This window comes from Seriola lalandi, unplaced genomic scaffold (genome assembly GCF_002814215.2).
Source record: "Seriola lalandi dorsalis isolate HSWRI2012SDOR001 ecotype SW California unplaced genomic scaffold, Sedor1 jcf7180002054767, whole genome shotgun sequence".
NCBI lineage: Eukaryota > Metazoa > Chordata > Actinopteri > Carangiformes > Carangidae > Seriola > Seriola lalandi.
Window position 1 is genome coordinate 3,067,837 of NW_019525320.1, and position 24,490 is coordinate 3,092,326.

The 24,490-nt window shown below is 41.6% G+C and overlaps 1 protein-coding gene across 2 annotated transcripts in view; it reads left to right on the top strand.

Annotated features, from left to right (window-relative positions):
- The window catches only part of lrp1ab (low density lipoprotein receptor-related protein 1Ab), an 88,405-nt gene that overhangs the window by 14,040 nt on the left and 49,875 nt on the right, over nucleotides 1-24,490 (top strand). For both annotated transcript variants that reach the window (XM_087179008.1, XM_023425114.2), the window contains exons 3-6: nucleotides 13,150-13,287; nucleotides 20,036-20,155; nucleotides 20,426-20,554; nucleotides 20,868-21,128. In XM_087179008.1, coding sequence (XP_087035134.1) covers nucleotides 13,150-13,287; nucleotides 20,036-20,155; nucleotides 20,426-20,554; nucleotides 20,868-21,128 — 648 coding nt within the window. The remainder of the gene's footprint in view (nucleotides 1-13,149; nucleotides 13,288-20,035; nucleotides 20,156-20,425; nucleotides 20,555-20,867; nucleotides 21,129-24,490) is intronic.

Consider the following 24,490-nt stretch of genomic DNA (forward strand, 5'->3'; position numbering starts at 1 on the left):
TGAACTGTAGGTGGAGAAATGGAGAAAGTTAAAATTAGTTGGATTACCCTCCCACAAACAGGTCAAGTAATCTCTTCCATGCACAGATTTCTGCTATATCAAGTGTCCAGTCTTTGAAATGATTCGGTTTGAGGATGAGCTGCCAACAATTTCTGAGTCAGAGCTGAAATACAAAGGTGAGCCTGAACAGAAAAAAAGGTCTCTCATCTGCTCCCTCTGTCAGTCTTCCATGTTTATTGATTTACACAGATTTTACTGTGACAATTTACTGCTAACAGTTTAACACTTTATTTATACGGTGTTAAATAAATTTAGCTAAAATCTGTTGCTTAAGGATTTTTCAGAAGGGAAGAAAATGATAAATTGTAGTTTTGTAAGAGACAGCAATCACAGAACATGTGCAATTTTATGCAAGTGTGACCCACATAATTCACTCAAGAAAGCTGCGGCCATTCAATTTCTGCCCTCTTTCTACTAGGCAATTGAACTGAGTGAATTTTCCATAGCACTTATGTAATTTTGTGACACAGACAATGATGTGATTCATCTTCTGCATGGAGAGATGGAGAGCAGTGTTTCACCAGAACATCAAGATATGTTCTGCTCAATTACCCGCTTCCCATGGGCTCTACTCTGCTTGTCGCTTTACCTTTAGTTAAAGCACTTCTTTATTCATGTAAGTTTCTGAAGCAGTCACAATAAATATCTGTTACTGAAATTAATGCACTTTTTCTCTGCACATCACTATGTGTTTGCAGCCTTAAAAAGCACAGTCAAAGGCAAGGCGCCTTTTAAGTATCACAATGAAAGGCAGCCAGACTGTGATTTTATCCACAGTCGTTTAGTTGATCCACCCATTAAAATGTGAGTAGTGTTTGGAATGGAGGGCCACAGATAAAGCTACAGAATGAATGGGCCTGAGCCAGCGGAGATGGAGACAGGAGAGTTTTGGAGGAGAATGACTTTGAAGGTTATTTAAAATCCTGCTTGGACTCAGAGGAATGAAAAAGTCTTTTTCTTTTTATCCTGGCTTTTCCATTCATGGGCTGAAACCGCTTGGAGGTCATCGGCCTGGTTACTCCCCTACTGGAAAGCATCATGAGAGACATGCTGTAAACAAGTCTGCTCTCAAATGAGCTGGTATGGAAATAGTAGATGCAAAGGCAGGCCAAAAACTGATCAATCTTACAGGGGGACTGAAATCTGGACCAACTGTGGAAGTTTTGTGGTGATGCAATTTTTTATTTTGAAAGTTCACGTTATCATCTGTTCATCCACTAATCTTTTTTTTATCAGCTGCTAAGTTTGCAAAAGCAGTCTAACTCTATCTATCAATCTTAGTTTATGAAAGTCAGAAATTTCTGAGAAAATTCCCTGCTCCTTTAGACTTTTGTTCCAACATGCACCCAGACCACGGGTTATAGTTTTGTGTGTTAGTGTTGATGGGAGTTGGAGTGGTGCATGGTCCTATAATTACGACATTATCTCCAGTTCAAGTTAATTACTAACTACAGGCTTGGTTTACAAAGAGTGCTCACTGAGATTTCACATGGCTAAAACATTTTCCTCATATTTTCTTCCTCTTCTTTTTCCTCTATTCTTCACCTCTCCCTCCTCCTCCCTTGGCTGTGCTTCCGTCTTGGTGCAGCATCGCTCCACAGTGTGGCCATCCTGTAAATCAGAGACTGTGACACTGCAGGCAGTTTATGCGGCCCACATGGAGCTTTGTTTCTTAAATAGATTTGTTTATCATCTGAATAGGGCACTTGTGAAAAGTGAGAATCAGAATCTGCCTATGTTATTCCACTCTTCCTCAAGCTCAAGTGTTATGATGAATACCACACCGTGACTGTAGCTTATTTAGCTGAAGCACAATTTTGTTTTTGGTAGATGCCACCTGTTTTGTTTACAATGATCAAGAATTCACTGTCTGTCAGAGTGGTGGGGGTTGTAATTGTGTGCTTTTGTCTGGTGAGGATCTTTGATCTACACCTCTAGTACCCACGTTGGAAGAAAGTGTACTCTTCAGTATCATACTGTCTGGAGGTCTAATTGCCTGTCGTTTCCAAACCATTCATCAGGGCCGTAATTATGCTGAGCAGCTAAAGACAGACTTCTGCCACAGTAGTGGTGTTGTAACGTTACATCACATGAGGCATCGACATGCTGTGGTGATGCTAGCTGGTTAGTGTTGCGTGTCAGCATCCTTAGCCTATTGGCTTGTTTATTAGAGGGGTACTGAAGCAGAGTGATAGGGAGCTGCATGTACGGATGTGTGTTTTTGCTCATGGATCTGCATGAATTGTCATCGTAAATGGATCAGTTGGGGTCTGGGCAGGTTGCCAGCTGTAGGGCCATCATAGCCCTCACACCCCCAGTGTGCACCTCCCTCTCATTGCCCCTAGTAGACTTTAAGATAGCCATCAGCAGGCTGCCTGTACAGGCCCCTGTCTGCAGGTGTGACCCTGTCATCCTCTCCCAGGGACTGCAATGGCTCCCCCTCACTGCATGGCTTCAATTGGTTTCAGACAAGCCATTTCACCTCAATTACATACAGGCTTAGGGCTCAGGAAGTGGTTGACATGTGTCCTCAGGGCGAGAGTTTATGTTCTATCTGTCTCAACGATGGTGCTCTGTGCAGGACGGCTGCTCTATAAAGCTCCTATAGGTAGTTGAGGTATGCTGTCAATGGGTTATCTCCATCTAGCAGTGATAAAACCGTGAGGGAGACGGTGTTTGCATTGTTCATGATGTCAGTGCATGGCTTTCCTTGCTGTTTAAGCAGACAGTATACAGAAGTCCACATAGGACTGATGAGGTTTAGGCCTAAGAGATGTAGATTAAAGCTACTTGGATGTTGTGTGTGTGTGTGTGTGTGTGTGTGTGTGTGTGTGTGTGTGTGTGTGTGTGTGTGTGTGTGTGTGTGTGTGCGCGCGCATTTGTGCATTTGTGCTGTCTTTATTTAACCATCCAGTTGAGATTGTTTTTGTACACATAGCTCCCCATAAAAGATAAAAGTCTTGGAGTAAAAAGCTTTATCCACAACAGATTAGCACCATAAACAAAAGAAAATCCACAGAGACATATTGCTCTCTGAGGTTCTCTGCATTTTGCTGATGTGACACTGGTCTAAAACAGCAGGAATCGTGCTGAGCAACAGTTTTTTTTTTTTTTTTCCTTTTTTATTTAACTGCTCTCCAGCTCTTGAATTATCTGCTTTTTAGTTATGGAGAGATGAGGAGAGAGTTGTAATGAGGTCATGACATTTTATAACAATAACAGGCTAAAAGTTTTGGAGCTTGTTCTTACTGTAGTTCTCTAGTGAAGCCTTCCTTCTCAACATATCAAAATCAGGGCTTATGACTTTTCACAACCATACCTTTCATTTTCAAACCATTTTGGTTGCAGCTTTTTTCATGATTCTGTTGTTAAATTAAAAATGCTGTGTCACAACTTTCATTCCTTTTCACAGTTCTGTTGGAACAGTTGTGTTGGAAAAAAAACAAAAAAACACTGACTCCCTGTCTGTAACCCAAGTCTGTGTGCAATTATGATTCTTGCGTGAACCTCATCCACTGTGGTTGAGCCAGCGAATGGGAACAGATGTTCAAGTAAGTCCTAGCATGTAAGCACTTTCTCCGTCATGAGACGCCCTTGCCATGAAGGAATCCTTTTCAACATCAAAAAACCTTATGCAACAATTGTCTGCCCCTAATTCTCTGTTAGACTTTTTAGCCCCTGATTTAGCATGAAAATGTCCACGGGAGGACTTCCAAGCAGGGGGTGAAATGCATCTCAGTCATGCAAATACGCTTCCTTTCTTTTCCCATGCAATGTTATCCACTTTCATTCAGGGAGAGAAAATTAGCTGATAACTCAAAGCAGTTAACACTTGCAAATGACAAGCCACTCCCTGTGCTCGCACTGTCAAGTTGTCACTTAAGTTGTCTTCATAGGCTGGTAGAAGTAGTACACACATACTCACACAAATTCATTTGTTTTCCTCGTTGATGCTCAAAAGTAATTTTGAGGGGATATACCTGGAATGCAGTTTCATAATGAAAGTGAGGGACCCATGGTTGAAGAGGCTAAAAGTATTTCACATGACAATAGCCAAATGTGGACCCTCAAATCCAGACACACTCTCCTTTTCATTAAACTTTCATGATAAGCTTTCAGTAAACGTATGATTTCATGTCATTTGCTTTCAACAGAACAATTAGCGCTAACACACTGGAAACTGCTTCAAAGAGTTAGTCTGATGTAACAGTGGTGGCATGATACCGTGGGGGAAAGTACTTCCCAACACACAACCATACCATGTCTGTTGGCCCACACGCATTCTGGCTCATGTCAGTGGATGGGAAGGCCTGGGGCCAAGCTGGTAAGAAGGTCTGATGGGAAGATTGAGTTATCATCTCCATGCAGCTGCCTCAGGCGGCTGTGGGCCACACAACAAGGTTATCTGTCCATCTCTTGCCCTTGAGCCCCCTCTGGACACTTGCCAGCTCGGTCCTTTGTCCACCCCATCTGACTGTCATGCCCCAGCAGCCTCTCCAAGACTACCCGGAAGAGCAGACTGTAGAGGTGGTGGGATGGGATGGAGGCATAGAGCGATGGGGAGAAGGGATGATCTTACAGAAAAAAGCTTTGAATAGGAGAAAATGAGCAGATTAGCATTTAGGCTCAGGAGGAAAATGGAAATGGCTTTGTAAGGCTCAGATCCTTTTTCTATAGAAACAGCCCTGTACAGTAGAGTTTGGGGGGTGGGGGTGGGGGGGTCCTTTCATAGCCTGTAATCAGTCATGTAGCTGTACTTGCAGGGGGCACCAGGCAGGGGCAGGAGGGTCTGCAGTGGCAGTGGTTGACACACTGCTTCCACAGAGGAAGGAGCAAAGCCCTGTAAATCCCTCTGGTCTGTGGCCCTGAGCCCTCCTCAGCCTCACCGGCCTATCAACAGACAGAGAACACAGGGCTTTCTCACGCCACACAGGCACCACTTCCCTTTCTCTGCTGTCTCCTCCACGCCCTGTCTCCTTCTGTCCTATGTCCTTCTGTCTTCCTCTCTGTGTGTCACAGCAGGTGGAGAAGCTAGACTCTAGTTATCTCTGTCCCCTGTTCCTCATATCTCATCTCCAGTCTTTCCTCTGGTGTAATTGCCTCACAGTTTTCCCCCTTGTTACTGATGGTGACTCGGTTTGTTTTTGGTAGCTCAAGTCTCTTTTGTGTTACTTTGGGGGAAATCGTCTGTGGTGGAACTTATGCAATGGCAGTCAGATACCACCATACTGAACCATACTGTTTTTACTCTGTGACAACACATTTGAAAGCAGTTACCCAGATTTATAGATAGATTTGTATTGCTGTTTTACTGAAAGAACTCTGCCTTAAGTGACACTCCACCCAAGCTCTATCTTTTAACACTCGACCTCTGTGGGTTTGAAAGGCGGCTGTAAAGCATTTCCAGTTTGCTAAAAAACTGCCAATCTATTGGGATCAAATTAATGTAAGTTGATAGTGATGCTTTTCCAGAGAGTTGTAGAGAAATTTTCAGAACTGCTTGTGTACCATAACTCACTTCTATATACTAGATTTGGCAGCGCTTCAGAGGATGATATTGCGACAAGGAGGCAATACATTTAACCTGTTATGGCAGAGCGATGACTCTTTGGAATACACCAAGTGTAGAGAAGTGAATTATGATACATCATACATGAGTTTCATTGTGGAAACTTTTTGCAGCCACTTTTCAACCTTTCGGGGTGTGATTAATACTTAAAATATTTTCACTTTGACATGACTTTTGTCAGGATCTCTATATAGTATGCTAATTTTTGCAGTTGAAACACTTGATACAGTAAAACGCACCATGTTTGTTTGTACATGTATGTTTAAATATGTCGTCTCAAGCCTGTAAGCATGGAGGAAAAACTAGCACATCAGGTTTTCTTCTAGTGAGAGAGTAGAATGTGCTATACTGTAAGTCCTGTGTTTGGTGGCTGCCTCAGTAGGGTTTGGCATAGCCATGTGTTTGTTGTGCATGCTGCTGTAAAGTGCGATTCCAGAGTGAGGAGAGTCAGTCAGTGGGCAGGCCTGCCTGTCACCCAGCGTAACATATTCATTTGAGCTGACAGCAGACTTTATGGAAGTCAGTCAGGGGCTGCCATGGTACCCGAGGAGCAGGAAGAAAAGGAGGCTTTTATGTTCAGGACAAAAGATCAACAGGGGATCCAAATTTAAGGTCATTGCATAACTACGGGAACTGAAGGATGGGGGATGGTGGGGTCTAGAGGTTGAGGTGTTGGAGGGAAGCACACATTGGGAAACATTGGGAAGTTTCAACTCTTGATGCCTTGTGTTGGTCAGACAAGCTTAGTGGAACCCAGAGCCACTGCAACTGCAATCTGTGTTCTGGGAATTATTTGAAGGTGACACAGGCAGTAATGCGTTGCCTAAATCTACAGTGTGCTCAGGGGAAATGTATAAAATTATCTTTGCTCAAAGTAATATTTCACTCCAAAGAGTGCATGCTGCAATAAGAATTTCAATAAAACTGAAAACTGAACTTCTGAATTATGACTCGTAGCGTATAATGTTTTAATCATGATGAATCCCAGCACTGATTTATTTAATATGTGATTCATGTAAAAAACAAAGAGAAAGAGATAACACAGCAGATTTGAGAACGGTTTCTACTGTGAAGATCCCAGAAGACGGCAAGGATATTCTAATATCACTATTAGCTGATCACACAGTTTACTGGAATAATGTAATTATCCCCACTCTGCCCTCTAATAGGTGTGAAGGTTGTAATTTTCCCCCTTTTTCTCTGTCTGTTATCCCACTCATCCTACATTGTTCTCACTTGCAGTGCTGTCTCCCAAGCTGCCAAACTCACTGAAGAATCTGTGCAAACCCTGAGTGAAGCGACATATCACAATTACATCCCTTCACTCCTATAGCAAATTCTACAGCACTTGCTAATGATACTGTAGGGAATATACGTATCCTTTGCCATGTCAAATTTTGACACTCCTAATGAACACATTCGCTTCTCTTTGTGGTTTTGTCTGCACTGAATTAAGAGAAAAAAAGTTTCAGAAAGGTACCTGCAAATAAAAATAAAAAAATAGAAGTGCTTTCACTTTTCTGATTTGCGGCCCTGTTACAGATGGAGTTGATTATCATTTTATAATCCTATCTATGTTTCATAGAATTTTAAGGAGATTTGCAAAGTGTATAAATAACAGCAAAAGTAACACAAGCATGGTAGGGGATGTAAGCCACAGGGCGATAGATCTTATCTCTTGGTCTCATACAAATCCCTGCAGTTGCATTTTTTGTAAGCTGAGTGCAAAGAGGCACTTCTGACTCATGGCAAGGCAAGAGCACAGGAATTTGCTGTGTTATGATATGAGAGAGAGTTCATATTTCGTTTTTGGAAGTGTTCTGTGTTTAAAGAAGGGAGAAGATTTTTGTTGGCCTGTTTGCAAAAGGTTAAACATGAAAAAACACCTGTTACATCCTAAAGGCTTTAAAATGACAGAACACCTGAATGAGGCGAGAGATTTGAGGTTAGTTCGGAATTGAGCTTTTAATATTTCCATGGCAGGTTGTGAGTCGCTCCATTGTAAGTGTTATATTTATTTGCAAATGCAACTATGAGTAATCTGCATAACAGAGAAAATTATTGTTGTGCTGGAAAATAAATTATATGACACACAAACATGTGAAGTGAGAATTAACATTGGCCCAAAACTGGATTCTCTTATGCACATTAAGGGTTAAGATGAAGCTTCCTGTGTTAACTGTAAAAACACATTGAGGGCTGATTTCTCAGACAAGGACTAAGGCTAGATGTTTGTCTTAAATTTGGAGTAGTTACTTCCTAACTAAAGAACTGGGGATTAAGTGAAAGAAGCTACTTTCAACCACCTGTGGTAGTGAGAGTGTATGTGCCTGAAGATGCTAAAAGCTGAAACAGATCACAAATAAGCTCATAAATTGCTGGAATGTGGAAAAGCTAAAAGCAAACGAGACAATAGCAGCAGGAAGAAAGTTTTAGTTCCATAAACAAAAGTGAATATGATAAAACAAATAGTATCACACTGCACAATCTTCAGTCTTCTATTTTAACTGTCAGCAGGAAATAAATTCAAATATGTCGAAACATTACCATTTACAAGTACGCATCAAATGTCCCGTTGTGAAGGACTGCTGTTGTAATGATAACAATACATTATCTCCATTCATTAGCCAGTCTTCTCTGTTTGCTTTAGAAATGATTCTCCACACATGCTGCTTTCATGTAAACTAGAAGATGTTCTGAGTGTACTCACCAACATCAGTCCCACGATACTTTCCCCTTTCAACCTGAACACACAAGGAAGAGAGGAGAGAAGAGTTAACTTTCCCCCGCGCAACAACAGAGAGCTGTAGATGTGTCGCGTATACTCCCTGATCATTAATGAAAACCTTGAACTCACCATCTGGAGTTGAGAGAGTCTGGATTGGACTATGATGTCTTTACAATCTACTGTATACAGCCAGTTGCTTGTGGGAATTTTCCTTATTCATGACACCGTAGCTTGTAGTCAGTTTGGCCTGCAGCTACATCTTGATGTAATGATGTTTCAGTTCAGAAAAGGCACTGCAGACTTGTTGAATTACTTTACATACTGTTGCTACATAAATCTCCAATATGACAGTGAGAGGTGCCAAATGTCAGATGCCAAAAAACCTTAATGTGATCAACACTTGGAACGAAGGAGTGTAGACCTTTCTGTTTGTGACAACAATGTAATTCTGGGCTCCAGCAGTGAACTTCATCTGGTTTAGATGGCCACTTATGTTAATAATAATAATAATGATAATGATAATAAAGTGTATTTATCTAGCACTTATCAGAAACAGAGATTACAAAGTTCTTTCACAAGCATAAAACAACAAAACGAAGGAGAATTGGATTTCTCCAAATCTCCATTTGGCTCAAAATAAATGGAAAAATAAATTTGTGTCGTAGCAAATTTTTCTTTAAAACCTTCGATAGAAACAGTAGCTTGGAAAGGAACCTGTAGTTTTAGAAGGCAAAGAAGAGATTCGGTCCAAGACATCATCTTATTTCTTCCAAGTGATTTCCAGTACAGCAGAACTGTTCGCATATTAAGAGTGTGTCTTACAAATGGTGCAACAGTCTAGTACAAAGACACGAAATGAACCCCAGCTTTCACTTTTGTACCTAAAATGTATATCTCAGTAGGGACCTATACTCACTGTGTCTGGTCCTGTCCTAAAATACAAGCATATTGGATGGAGGTTCTTCAAGATATGGGAACAATATTTGGTGTGGCTTTACAATGAACCCTCTGTCTTTGCTCCTGGGTCCTGCCAGACTGTATGATATCCTGGCATATGCTGCAATGAAGAATATCTTTGCCACGGAGTGTTTTATTCTTGAATGCTTCACCTGTCTGCTTCACTCTTCAAAGGGACAGATTATGAAGCTAGGGACTCCATATCTCCATTTTTCAAATGCCACAGTGGCCTCAGCGCTTTCAAGTATTATCTTTGAATAATTATGGACCACATAATAATTGTACAAGAGAACAAAACATAACTTTAGAAAAGAAAATACTATTTATACTTGTGTAGTGTGACTTTACCATATGTGCATGTGAAAAAGGACAGAAGAAGTTCTGCTGTGTTCTTTAACGTCAGTAATGGTCTGGTTTCACCGACAGATGACGCAGAAAATGGCTACTGCCATTGGGGGGGTGGGGAGGTGGGTTTATTGTAATACACTGCCAAGAACTTCCCAAACTGGAGCAGGGAGTACAGGGTTCCTCTCCATTGTCCCTCCTGCAAAGTTATTTAATCCTCCATATTGTCCTTTCTATTTAGTTTTCTGCTGCTGGTCCCTATTCAGCTCCTGCCAAGGTATTACTGTGTTGTGGAACTCAAACAATTCTTTCCGGCCGTTGTGTATTGCTGGCAGTTGTTAGTATGTATCCAAAAACTTATTCGGCTTGTTGCCTGGTCAGTGGAAAGGTGTGTGTGTGTGTGTGTGTGTGTGTGTGTGTGTGTGTGTGTGTGTGTGTGTGTGTGTGTGTGTGTAACAGCACTCACAGTTGCTCTGTTAGTTAATCTGTCTCACTGCTCAATCCTTAACATGTCACATTTGTCAAATATACTTACTTGAATGCGTAGTTGCAAAGACACTGATGTGTGCAGTGGGCGTCTTTCAGATGACATTCACTGTGACTTGTCTCTTATACTTTGAAAACTGTTGACAAATGCTAAATCCTTGGCAGGGGTTTCATTTCCAGTGTGCACTGCAGTTTATTCCTGGTACTGCAGTTTATGTAGAAATCCCCAGGTTGGCAGTTTATTGAATGTAAATCAGGCTGGCTTAGAGGCCGAGACTGTAGGAGGGCTGCTAATATGCTAGCATCCCCCAGATTGGAGAGCTGCTCTCCTTCTCCCTAAGCCAGATGTATTAGAAGCTAATTCTCTGTTCGAATGTGGCACATTTTCCACACAGGCTGCTGTGGTGGGATCATTATGGAAGCTCTTGTCACTTTAAGGCACTTGTTTTAACTGAGTTACATGTTATGTTCTGTGTGTGGTTATGAATCTCTTGGGTGGATAGAGAGGACTCAGAGGAAATGCATGTGGTTTCCTTCAGGGAAGGTCGAGATGTAGGCAAATGTTCGCCCTCATATAAGTCTTTATGCATATCCACACTTTGATTCATAAAGATGTGACATGTCTTGTAAGAATATATAAAGTCTTACCCATTGAGAGATATGTATTTTTACTTTCGTCTCAACTTATGTGAGATGTGCATGACACAAAATACTTTATATCATGTCAAGTCAAGTCAGTCATATTTTAGGTTTTTTTAGCAGCCTTTACAATCTATACAGCATACAGTGCAACACTCTCTATCCTCAGACTCTCAATTCAGATAAGTAGAAGCTCCAAATGGATAAAGCAGAAATAAGGGTCAAAGGAACTGCATTTTGGCTGCAACAGCTGCTTAATATTCAGACACCAAAGACTTAGCGTGTGTGAGATTCTGAAGGAGGCATCTGAAACAGGTTTATAGCTCAGGCTGTGCAGTGTGCATATGCAGATATCATGCTATCAAAGTCTCTCCCGGCACCGCACATAACCCGTACAACTCTACAGATCGTTTCCTGTGAAGGAGGTGAACTTTATTTTCTCTGCTTCTAGTGTTTTTCTAAAATGGGTCAGCAGATGTTAGAGAGAGAGAGAGAAAGAGAGAAAGGATGAGGTTGAGAAGGAGGAGGTGGAGGAGGAGGAGGAAGAAGAAAAACAGCCAAAGCAAACTGTTTGCTCTGCAGTGTGGGCTGAGAGGAGAGATAGAGAGAAGAGTGGGAGAGAGTGCGAGGAAAAGATTGCATCTACTGTATGTTTTGGTCTGACGCTGGTTTTTAAAAAAAAAAAAAAAAAAAAGGATCAGAGGAGATTACGTTCTGTCCTTTCCCCTCTACATCCGTTAGATTCCATACATCTTTGTTTATCATTGTAATTTTCAACATATGCCCAAAGATCAAATCAGCAGACAATATTTCACTGTGTCGCATGCCATATTGTATATACTGAAGGCATACACAGTAACTACATGTGTGCACATAAATTATGTTACATATGCATGTCTCACACATGCAGGGAACATTTAGTTCTCCACATGTTAAGTCATCCTCTCCCACAACCCTTTGTCTGGCAGCAGTTCTCTACAGTTTTATATTTCAGTCTTGGATTTAACCTGTTGACCACAGCAGCAAAACAAGACTGTTGTATGAAAATGATGATACAAGGATGTAGAGAAGATTGTTTTCTAAACTGACGTAGCTTTTTAACGCTGATTGATGATACTGTCCTCCTCAACAGGGGAGAAATTAATTGAAAAACTTGCAGCCTACTGCAGTGAATATAAAAGTAAAACAAAGTTGATAGTAATTACAGGCTCTGATTAAGACTGGCAGCCAATTGACCTCGGGTCCTTTTCTAGTTAGGCATTGTGACAGGTAAATCTACCTTGGTGTTATCCACCTTGATGGTGGCCCTGACCTCACTGAAACTCGTGGAGGAGAAAGTGAAACACTCAGATAGGCTGATCATTTTATGTGCGACAGTGTCAGAAAGAAAGGAAGCTGCTTTCTTATCCGTCATTTTCTACAGATGTGAGCTGAGGTTCCAAGTGCTCCTAAAACCCATGGAGTTTAAAAAATCCTATAATGATGTAACACATTACATAAGCAAACAATCTTATGGATCCCTGGGCAGGACATCAACTTGGCAGTGCTCGCTCATTGACGAACCACGTAACTGTTTCAAAATAACCTCAAACCAAGTCTGGTATTTCTACACTGCAATTTCCTGTTATTTATCAGCTGACATAAACACTGACACAAATATATGTGCAATAAGCTGATATCAGCGGATTTATCACTCAGATGATGATCCTGTGGGTTATTCACTTAACTTGACTAGTCATAAGAATCATGTCATGAAATCTCACATGGTTCCTGTGGTAGAGGGGGGGGGGCGGTATTAGCATTCGTTGAGAGGTGATGAAAAGAGTACAAAGAAAGGAAGGCCAGCCAGTTTAAGGCACATCTGGAATCACTCCCTGAATTATCTGTCCACCCAGAGTAAACAGTAGTTAACTCAAAGTTGAGGACCATTTGAGAATTACAAAGTTTATCATCATGTCTGTGTGCATGTGTCTCAGGTCTCTCATGCAAAAGAGATATTGATCTTAATGACACTACTTGATTAAATAAAGGTTATATTAACAAGATTAGAATGAAAATATCTAACATGTTTCTAAGTGTTTTGCTGTTCAGGATGTTTCTTTCTTTTGATCTTGACTGAGGACTGTCCAAGTGCGACCTCACCCACAGCCACAGCCACAGTCTAAGCATATACTGTAAATTCTCCTCATGTGGATACTGTGTTTAATAGTTTTATTAACCCTATTCAATTCAAATACACACATTTTGAATTTATGATGTGTTCATTTTACCACTGTACATAAAGTATTAATTTGTTGGGGTTTGACTCTCTATATGTTGCTTTGTACTGCTGTGTTTCCTTAGATGTGTTTTGCTTGTGTTCCAGGCACACACAACAGAGTGAACCAGTGTCCTGTCAATGATCATGGGTGTATGGACCTGGATGTGTGTATCCATATGAGCAAACTGTGTGACGGAGTCCCCGACTGCTCCGATGGCTGGGACGAGGGTCCTCATTGCAGAGGTAACAGATGGCACCAGCATTTTCTCTATCTATTCTGTCACACTCTGATAAGAGCGTTGCCCTTTGTTGTGGGTCAAAAATGACCAACCAACTTCTGTGCTGCAGAAGACTGCCACTTCCTTATCTTCCCATCCAAAACTATAATATCTATCCAATAATCTCCTCTATTAGGGCCTCTAATGAGCTGGCCTGCTTCGGCTTGTGCAATTACAATGGAATTTTGCTTTCTTGGGAAAAAAGTCATTAATTTATCAATCAGCTCAGCTATGAGGATGTTTCCCCAATCCCTACGGGAATGATGAGCATTCAGCCTAGATGCAGCTGAAGAAGAATCCCATCAAATCCTCTACTATTAATTAGGGACTACAGAAGAACGAGAGATGGAACATATTGAGTCCATAGTGTTGGTCTTTGTTGCTGCAGACAAAGGAGCAAACACTGGGTGCCTTCAGAGGATTGCCTCAGTATTCAGCAAGGCAGTCCTCAGATAAAGCTGTCTGAAGCTCTGCCTGTTTATAGCTGCAATAACCCATGCTGCGATGTATGTGTACTTTGAATTTTTGTTGTGCACACTTCTGTGTTTGTCTCTCCAGTTCACTGGTTGTAGTAGTGATGCAGTCGATAAGCCTTTCCTGGAATATGAAATCACTTAATCAAATATTTATGATCAGCACTTAAGTCTCAGTGGACCAAAGTCCTGTTACAAAGGGTGGGGCTGCCAAGTACCCTATCTTTAATGTAAATTTTAAAGTGTTAACCAAAGCTTCTATTGACTATTATGTGCAATGGCACATTTGAGTCATTTTAGATATTTTTGGTTACTTAGGCTTTTAACTTAATACATTTATTGTGGATTTTTTTTATCCATTTACCCTTTTTACTGTTGTATCAGTTGGAGCTTTATGTGTTTTAATGTCAGTTTTTCTATTTCCCTGTATGTATATATGTATAATGAATCTTCTACACAGGGTTGAGTTATAAGATTAAAAGTTGTAGTGAATTAGTCAGAGCATTTAAGTGTGATAAGATTAGGCCAGGAGAGCAGGAGTACTGTTGGGCAGATGAAGTGGACAGCTGTACAGAGTGGGTGAGAGCGTTAGTATCCCACACACTGGTCATCACTGCTAGACAAGCCTTTACACAACACAGCAATGACATCATCCAGTCACAACATGCACCGGCTGTCCCTGAGGACACAAGTCCAGCTGTCCTCAGTAAGGCAATGGTCACAACACACCTAAGCTTATACACACACCTACACATTCATGTTCCTGTAATGCATGCATGTACTCACACAAACACACACACACACACACACGGTCACATTCTTGTGAATACACACCCAAACACACCCATTACCCCACACACAAACACACCAGCAGTGTGTCCAGAACTTTTGGCATTGCTGTTTGTGAGCTCCCCTCTTTTCAGGGAAAGGCCTGGCCTTTCACAAGCTTCCTAGTGTTTTCTTGTGCAAACTGCCCGGTTGTGAAAGTGTACCTGCGCGCTGATGTCTGAAAGCACACTTTGTCAGTCAGTGTGTCCAAGTAATTCTGCCAAAGTTGTTGACAAGAGTGGTTAGAAAGGGGAGTGTAGCAAGGTAAGTTAGGCAGGAATTTTATCTGACTTAAATAAATTTCCTCAGCGTTTTCATAGTGTGTGGCAAGAGTTGGGATTAGCTGGCATGATTTACGTTGAGGAATGATAGCAGGGAGTAACCAGGTGGGCTCAGTGGTGCTGTGATTGGTGGTGAGGTTGTTACTGGCAGTATGATTCCAAGGTTCAGCTTTTAATCTGACACTTGATCTGTGTTTTTTGACTGTTTGCAAAGGTAAAAGCAAATCAGAACCTGAACATATTGTTATGCAGTCAACGAGAATTAAAATGTTTGTGAAAGGCAACTGTCAATCAGATCACACCCTCACAGTCCCGATTAAGAAGATTATCTGAGGTTTTGGGTGTTAGCCTACTTTACATCAAATTGTATATTTTCCCAGAAATGAACTCTATTGTTCATATAGCCACAAGTAGTATATTACATAGATAAACTTCAAATATTTCATAACTGTCTTGATTACAAAGAAGGGAAATAACACGTCATGTACTACGAGGGACTGGGCCTTGGTGCCTTCCCCAAGAGCATTAGAAAACCAAATATTGAGAATGTTTTCCAATGTGGTTTAGTGAGTGTTTGAACCTTAAGACCCAAGTTTGCTTGTCTAACTTAAGATCTTTGCCATCCTTTGGTCAAAACACAAAACATAGTTCCAAGTCTGTGTTTAAAAAGGCCTATTTAACTAATTGAAGCCTTTACACACGACTGGCAGTTTTGTTGTTTTTCTGTCATATGGGTGAAAGTTGAGTCTTTTCATTGATCTTCATGCCTTCATTTGCCCTTTCCCTGTCATTTTGTGGGTGAAGGGGCCTCTCTTGGGGGGCAAGGCCTTACACCTGACTCCCTCAGAAGTGACTGATTGATAGGGAAGAGAAAATGGGGTCATGTCAGCACTCCTAAGAGCTTTTCCCTTTTTCTTGCTGTCCCAAAGGGAACCCTGATTATTGTCATGGCCTGACGCTATTGTTTATGCATGCAGTGGTCTTTCATTGTCCTTCATGTCCCTCTAACTATGGAAGGAGAATCGGTCAGAAGCAACCTGAAGCTGCCTGTGGAAAGACCACATTTTCATTTTTATTCACGAGTGACCTAAATGAGTTTATTGGCTGCTGTTAGAGTTATTTTGCATGATAAGACCTGTTTTATTGCCTGTAGTAGGCCATCACTGTATGTAGAGACACTACAGTGTTGTAAACTGTCATGTATTTCTTTACTCGTAATGGGCTGTAGATTGAAGAAAATTCAAGTATTGATTTTCTTAGGCACGTGTTAGGGAATGTTCATTGTTGCGACAGTGGCTACTTTCTATGTGTATTTGTTCACTTTTTTTTGATTATTCATGTAAGTTTAGGTTTAGACATCTGGGGCAGCGTGCTGCCATTGTCTGGGACTACGATATCTACTGTTTGCTCATTAGTCAAGCTGCTGCCCTACTTGTGCTTTCAAATGGTTACTTCACCCCCCCCCCTTTGACTATGCAGCCTGCAAACAACTGCCTGTGAACACTCTTTTTTGATGAGCTTGCCCACCCGTCTCCTATGCTCATTCACATACCTGCATGTACACAGTGTTATCTCCTCAATGTCATATTTATCGTACCCAGCATGGCTCACTTTTCAGTAACTCAGCATTGTGATGGAATGCACTATGAAACCAAATCATTCCAAAGTAGTTTAACAAAATGCAGCAGCTGCATTGTCTTTGACTGTGTCTGAATTTAGTGTTTAATTGAGCATGGTGATCTGCTAAACTTAAATGAGATTGGTATTCTCAAAGTTGTATCAATAATAAGTTGCCCAAATGCTTTATACTACTATAGACATTGCTGGACTGCCAATTAATTATATGAAAGGTGTGTCTATCCATACAAAGAGACACAGATGGACCATATACAATTTAAGTCTTTTTTTGTTGTTGTTATTATTAAATATGGGGAAAAAAATTTGAGCAGTGGCAGTTAAAGAAGGGAAATTCAAATACATATCTAATATGTTAGGAGTAAATACTTGAAGTATACATACTTGAAATTTGTAGAATGAACAAACCATAAGGTTTACGAAGTAGAAATTGGGTAACTGGATGGAGCCGTGTAGGGAAACAGTAGGTTCCTGTCAGCTGCAGGTAGAGGACAAAGGCATGTGTGGACTTGTTTCCAGACAGTGAGAGCACAAAGGTAGGAATGTCCTGGGAATAACCTCTTTCTTTTACAATGTCACACACTGGAATAGTTTATACAGTGAAGGTTCAGTTCAGTTTCTGCTTTGGAAATGGAGACATATATTATGATATTTATCTGTTATCTTTTTAGTAAGAAATGGGATTTGTTTTGTTTTCAAGCCAGTTGATGGATAGATGAGCTGATCTTTTTAAGGAGAGACGTTTATGAAATCATTCAGTCGTGACAGGTCTTGTTGCGTAACTACGACCATGACCCCAACACCACCTGGTCTCTGTCTCATTCAACCTGCGTCACCCTGTTGCACTGACCCGTCAGCCCCATGATTGGATTTTAGAGGAATATGTCAACTTTCATACATTTAGTCATGCACTGGTTGTGGATGGAGGCCAAGAGCAGTTCTTCTCCCTCTCTTCCTTCTGTCTCTCGTAATGATCTGTTTTACATTGTCTCTGTCTTTTTATTTTGCTGTTTTATGCCAATAACCACTTTGCCCTTCTTATTAATGTGTTCATTTTGTGTGTGTGTGTGTGTGTGTGTGTGTGTGTGTGTGTGTGTGTGTGTGTGTGTGTGTGTGTGTGTGTTGGTAGCTCATTCAGTCATCTGGCAACTTTGTCTCTGGTAAAGCTAAAAGCCCATCATAACACTGGTCTGGCTCCAGACAAATTTTCAGAATATTCATGTTGGCAATGTCTTGTTGCAACCCTGTATTGAGAAGGTCACAACCTCCACGGAATGTAAAAGGAACTCGTCCTCTATTTTTCTCATGTTATCATGCACGTCTGATATTCTCATCAGTGGTCCTCTAGTCTGCTACCGTGAGTCATTGTCATCTGTTTATTTGTGCACGCAAGCGTTGCAACATCACAGTATTTACAGTTTAGAAACGTGTCATGTCTTCCGGTAAAACTCAGCCTAGTGTGCCTTCTGACAAACAGCGTCATACTCTCACTCCCTGCTTCCCTTTAAAGAGCTATAGATGAGTGAAATTGAGGGTTGCCATCCATGCAGTAACAGGATCAATGGCTTTGGCATGCTTGTTTAGGACTGAAGGCCTCAAGTGTGTCACTGTGTGATTTGTTTGCTTCGTTCATTAACCCCTGGTCAAACATGTGACACGCTGCTGTTTCTTGTTTGCTTGGAGCTGGAACTTTCTTACCACTCCATATCCTTAAGCCCTTTATGCGCTCGTTTCCACCTCTGTTTACACTGCCTTTCCTTTCCTCTCCATACTTCTGTTCTCCTGTTGTTCTCTGCTCTTCTCCTCACGTGTCACGTCTCCCTGCTATCGCACACCTACAAATGCTGTCTTAGTTTAGAAAAGCAAAAGGTTTTGCAGATTCACATTCCAAATACTTTTTTTGACTGTCACAAATGGAAAATACATTATTCTTTATAAAAAAAAAATAGCCAAAAGGTGATTCAGAGATCCAAGTGATATTTTCTTTGTTGACTTTCAGATGCAGTTTTCTGTCTTAAGAAATAAAAAAATTAATAATAATTAATTATTATTATCAATTTTTTGACAAAAAAACAAAAAAAATTTTAAAAAATGAACCGACACAAGTTAACCTTGTGCTTTGAATACTTTGTATCATCACAGCTTAATATTGAGATAATCTTATGAAAATGATAGCAATATTAATTCTGTCCTTATTGCCCACCCATAGGTCAGGTAACTCGGGTACGAAATGGAGCAAAATGACTTTAAACAGAGATGCATTTCGTGGGTGTTTTAGCTCTGTAGTTGCCTGTGGTCTCTTACAGTTTGAGGCTTGGTGAATGGATTCGATATGGGCCACGGTGTTTGCTGGGGGACTCTTCCTTTCAGTGGGGCCACAACAAAAGGGTCATTGTGGCCCAGAGTGCCAAAGGCTTTATATAATAAGCCCTTCACTGGTCCAATCTACACTCTTCACAGCCATACTATAACTAACTACTATATGCATAGTGTGTCCATGACCATTCACCTTTTTTGTTGGATTTTGAGGTGAATTTTATTGTTCTACTGGATGCCTCTTTTCTCTTTTTACTAATTGACATTTGGAATGTCAGTGTTTACACTTGGTAAATGATTGAATGGGAATGTTTCTCAACAAGTTCAATCAATTTTTGAGTAAAGCTTAGCCCTTTAGATCAGCATGTGGAGTATGAGTGTTGATATGCCATGTGACGGCTTTGGCCTTGTTGAATGTTGCTGTGGCAGCTGTCCTAGAAGCTTCAAAGGGTAGCTAGAGGTTGCTCCATTGTAGGGCTCCAGCATGAGAATACAAGCTTGTCATATTCCATGCCAGCGTCTTAATTCTGAGATAAAAGCTTGCAGAAATGGAGAGAGGAGGTTCCACTTACATGTGTTACATGATGACAGAGATGTAAAGAGAATACTGTTGAATAAATGAGTGCTGATCATCAGGATAATACCTGTCCCTTTGTCCTCACATACTGTAGTTTGCTCTTTGAGTTGATCTCTGTGGCTTGGGTTTATTGAACTCTGGGGCAGGACCTACCCAGCGTGAGTCACAGCCCCGTTTTTGGTGGATGCACACATGAAGTAATTCAATATTTTATAAGCCTGAATTCACAAGGTTTAAAGCTGATAGAAACTGAAACATAATTTGTTTTGTAATGTCAGATGTGAGCCCCTCTCTGATGCATCACTTCAATCTACAATAGACACTCTATCCTAATTATCGCACAGCCTCTAGACACACATATCAACACACACACACACACACACACACACACACACACCCTATAGAGAGCACGATGAGGGGATGTGTGGATGCCCCTCTTTCATTTCCTGCCAAAAGGATGTGTCCTTGAGTTCCCTTGGGGAAAAGAAGGAGGCCCTCTAACGCGTGCGCATTCAAATCAACCCAGTCTGTCACATGCACAGATAAACACACATGCGTGCACGTGTGTAACATTCTCTGTGTCTCTGTCTTTCTCTGCTACAGAACGAGCACCAGACTGTGCCTCCCATGGGTGCCAGTTTCACTGTGCTGTGACTTATGATGGGCCTCAGTGCTACTGTAGAAACGGCTATGAGGTTGCTGCAGATGGAAAGACATGTAAAGGTGAGTGGGTGATTTGGCAGATTTATTGTAGCTCGGCCAAAGTAACACTGAAAGTAACCATCTGATTACTCTGACTCTCTGTTCTCTGGCTGAAATTTTTTTTTTTTTTTCATCCACATGCCTCGAGGTAGAAAACAAATGCATATTCCAGAATATGATAGTAACCATTGCTTTTTGTTGCCTACCCTGAAAAAATGTTGCAGCAAGCTGTGAATAAGTACAATCCCTATATATTTCATCACTGACTGACGTTGTGTTGTTCTCCTGTAGATTTCAATGAGTGCAATGTGTACGGGACGTGCAGTCAGACATGTACCAACAACGAGGGCTCCTACACCTGCAGCTGTGTGGAGGGCTACCTGCTGCAGCCAGATAACCGCTCTTGCAAAGCCAAAAATGGTGAGAACAGACACGCAAAAAGTGCAGCAGGGACCAAGGATGCTGTTCCTACTAAACCAACAAAAGATTAGAGTTGATTTGTTTCTCTGTTGGAAATGGCTCCCCTGCTGTAGTATATCAGATAATCACATCTGCATGGTGTGGCACCCCCGTTTGTTTTACAAGCTTGTTTACTGGAGAGAGATATGTTTCAGGTGTTCAGTGAATCTATGACCTTTGACTTCTCTCCATCTCCTCCTCATATCTTTTCTCCCTCATTTCCCCCATGCTTTCCCCCTCCCCTCAACTCCACTGTCACAATCTTCATCCTCAGAGCCTGTGGATCGTCTGCCTATGCTGTTGATTGCTAACCTCCATGACATCCGCTGCACCTCTCTGAGTGGCTCCACATCCCGGCTACCCACCATCACCACCAAGCAGACTATGGCTATGGACTTCATCTATGCTGATGAGACTGTGTGCTGGATAGATGTGGGTGACACCCCTGCTGCCACCCAGCTGAAGTGCGCCACCATCCCTGACCTGAAGTCTGTCATAAACATCCGCACCATCAACATCTCCCTCAGCCTGCACCGTGAGTAGAACTTTCATTGACAAAAATGAGAGAAATCTCATCAGACTGTAACGGGAATTAATAAGCTTTTCTTTCTAGAAATAGTATTTTCTGCTCACACAGTTTTCCTATAGAAAAATGTCGGCAGGTGCACTGAGGGTATGACAGTTTAGTTGTAGAGTGCCAGTGAAACAGAAATGAATGCCTTGCATAAGAGCACGCAAGCAGCACTCAGGTAATCAGTTCGAGTTGTCAGCTCACCCTGTGTGAAAATTTCCATACTTTGCCTCAGGAATCAAATGGTCAGCGTTGCATTTGCTAGCTCAGACAAACGTAAGATGTGAAGCAATACAGCCTCATCTCTGAAAGCTGCTCATACCAGCATAAAAGTGCCAAGTAGAAACGCTGAGTCCAGCTTTATTTTTCAAAAGGTTTCTCTTTGAAGAACAGGGCACCCTGACACACCACTAAATCATCCCGTAGAGGCAATATGTGTGTAGCTGACTTACAGTGATACGATACATATAAGGTTGCCAGCATGCCTTCAGGCGTTAGTTTGCACATTTCTTGACAGGCAAACAGTAAACTACTGTGTAGCTTGATTTATGTACCGACTATTCCAAAGCCTGTATATGTTTTTCTACTGCTCTTGTCTGATGCATTTGAATGTCATTGGATGTATCTCATCTCCTGTCATTGATTTCTGCTCTGATGACATTTGGCATTGGCTGTTCCCAGAGAAGTTCCCCCTTCATGAGTCCTCCCAAGTACTGTACATTTTGTCCTGGGTTGTGGTATAGACCACAACTGATAAACGGTGACAAGTGAAATGTCTGGCCTGTGGTGGTATGTAGATGTCATCATGGCCATAGGGATCGTCGTAGCTCACAGATTCTCATCGCTTGGGCAACATCCAGACACACACACATGAATACACACATAGACACAAGGAGACGAACATACGGAGCATGTGAACACTTCCCTTTGAGAGAATGACTCATATAATGCTGACATGATTTATCTCTGATTATGACTCTGACAAAGTTTGTTTTTATTTGCCTGGCTGACAGAGCCGTTACTCTCTAAGAATGGGGGCAGAGATGTAGACAAAATATAAGCCAGGCTGTGGGTTTGTGCGTGTGCTCATAGGTAGGTTCGTGTGGGAAGTGTTCCCTTGAGAATTAGCCCCAGGCTTGGAACAGCAGACGTGAAGAAAACAAGTGAAGAAGCTGGGTGTGTAGAAACTGAAATGTGGCTCACAAAACCTGCGATGTGATTAGAAGTGCCTCGGCTCATATCCACTTCAAATGAAGCTTGTGCAACTGCTGTCATCGCTGACAGCCGGGGCACAGCCGAGGCTAGGAGGCTCAGTGAACCCCAGCGTCCTAAAATGGGTTTTTTTCCAGTTGATTCACTGCACACACATGAGTGGGCCATATCCCACCTTGCACTCATTGTGTTGGCTTGCTTCTGTGGCTTTTTGATTCACCGCTGTGTTAAGTGGTCTGAGGGGTGACTGGGGGCGAGGGGTGGAAGAGAGAGGTACCCTGAGAGAAAGACTGAAGTAGAGGAGACAGGGTACAGATAAAATGAGAGGGAGAGAAAGAAGGTAGTGATTTGCTGTACCTTGGAGGTGTGTGTGTGTGTGTGTGTGTGTGTGTGTGTGTGTGTGTGTGTGTGTGTGTGTGTGTGAGAGAGTGGTCATGCAGATGGTATTTACATTCCTCTGTTGGGTTATGTCAGCCTGAACAGCCTCTACATTCCTCTGGCCGTCTCAGGTCCTGTCCAGTCAGGTCACTAACACACACACTCATACAACGACCCAAATACCTTTGACTCATGCACCCATTACTTAGTGACATATTACCATTTATAAATTAAGATTTTAAATTTCTGTCTATGTGTCTATGTGCTGTCCCATTTGTGAACACCTTAGAATATGAAATGCTTCTCTACATTGTGCATTTGAGTCGACCTGAAATGACACGCAGTATTATTTTCATTATCCTCAGTTGTTGCAGGGGTTGTTGTGTTATCTATTACTTTTTGTAATAAAACCTCATTTCAGTAACATTAGCATTTTCAGATTAGGTTCTTTTTACCTAATCAAATGTTGATCTCAGAAAGTGCAGATTCAAACAAGACAATCAGGTAAATAACTTTCAGTCACATTTTGGAAAAGGTTTTGCAGTGATCACAATGAGCAGGGCAAAATAAGCTGTGTCTGAGACATTATCTGTCAATGTGGCTCTGCACTGTAAGGGTTTCCCCAAGGAAATTGTTTAACCGAAGTGGTAAGTCACTTAGATCTTGATGTATCTTGTCTCGTGACAATAGCCACACTTCTGTTTTTTTTGTTTTTGTTTTTTTTAAAACGTGTTAACTTTTTTTTTTTTTTTTAAGTTATTTTTTCGGGCTTTTTGTGCCTTTATTGATAGCGCAGTAGAGAGAGACAGGAAATGGGGAGGCAGAGAGAGAGGGCATGACATGCAGCAAATGGGTGGATGCTCAACCAACTGAGCTACTTGACGCCCCAAAACGTATTAACTTTTAAAGCTGTAAGTGAGGTGGTCCACATCCACAATAAAACAATGTGAAGAACCCTGTCTACGTGAGTGCAGTCATGTCTGTTGGTGGGGTTTGACTCTTAGTGACCAAACAGATAAACAGGCAAGAGGCTCTCTTTGCACTTTGGCCATGACTCCACATTTTTTAATGTTACGTCAGTGTGGGTCTTCAGCTGCGATAAGAGAGCAAAAACCCTGCCTTAATTTAGTGAATCTCAGCGGAGTCAAGGCCATTTATTGCATGTATGGTTTCCCTTGTGGTCGCATGCCTTAAAATATTAGTTAAGCTTGACCTGAGTGACCTCTGTGTCCTTCCTGATTTACCCATCTGTCTTTCCTTTGCTTAAAGGGGAACATGTTCTTTCAAAATAAATTCTGATCCTATAATTGGTACCAACATTGACTCTTGTCATTTCTGTTTTGTGGTTTATAACAATCAGGGCTCAGGTGCACTCCTAAAAGTGTGATGGGCAGACCTGGGGATTGGCCTTAGATGGGTATGGATGAAACTATGGAGGCAAGAGTTTTGGAGCAGGGTTCACACAAAGAGGGTGATTTATAGCTTCTGGGAGCATGAGAGAGGAGGGCAGATAAGTAGATGAGGGTTGCAGATGTGGCCTGCTCTGTTTGCATGTGTGATTTCCCTGACTGGGAAGATAAAAGGGGAGCAGAGCCTACTCATCCCAACCTCTCCACCCTCTGAGCGGAACTCCACAGCAGGGACCAGCACTTCTCCCCATGTCCCTCTGTCTATCGTTCAGTCCTTCCTCTCTCTGTCTAGTCTTTGTTCTTTCAACGTCTTTTTTTTTTTTTTTT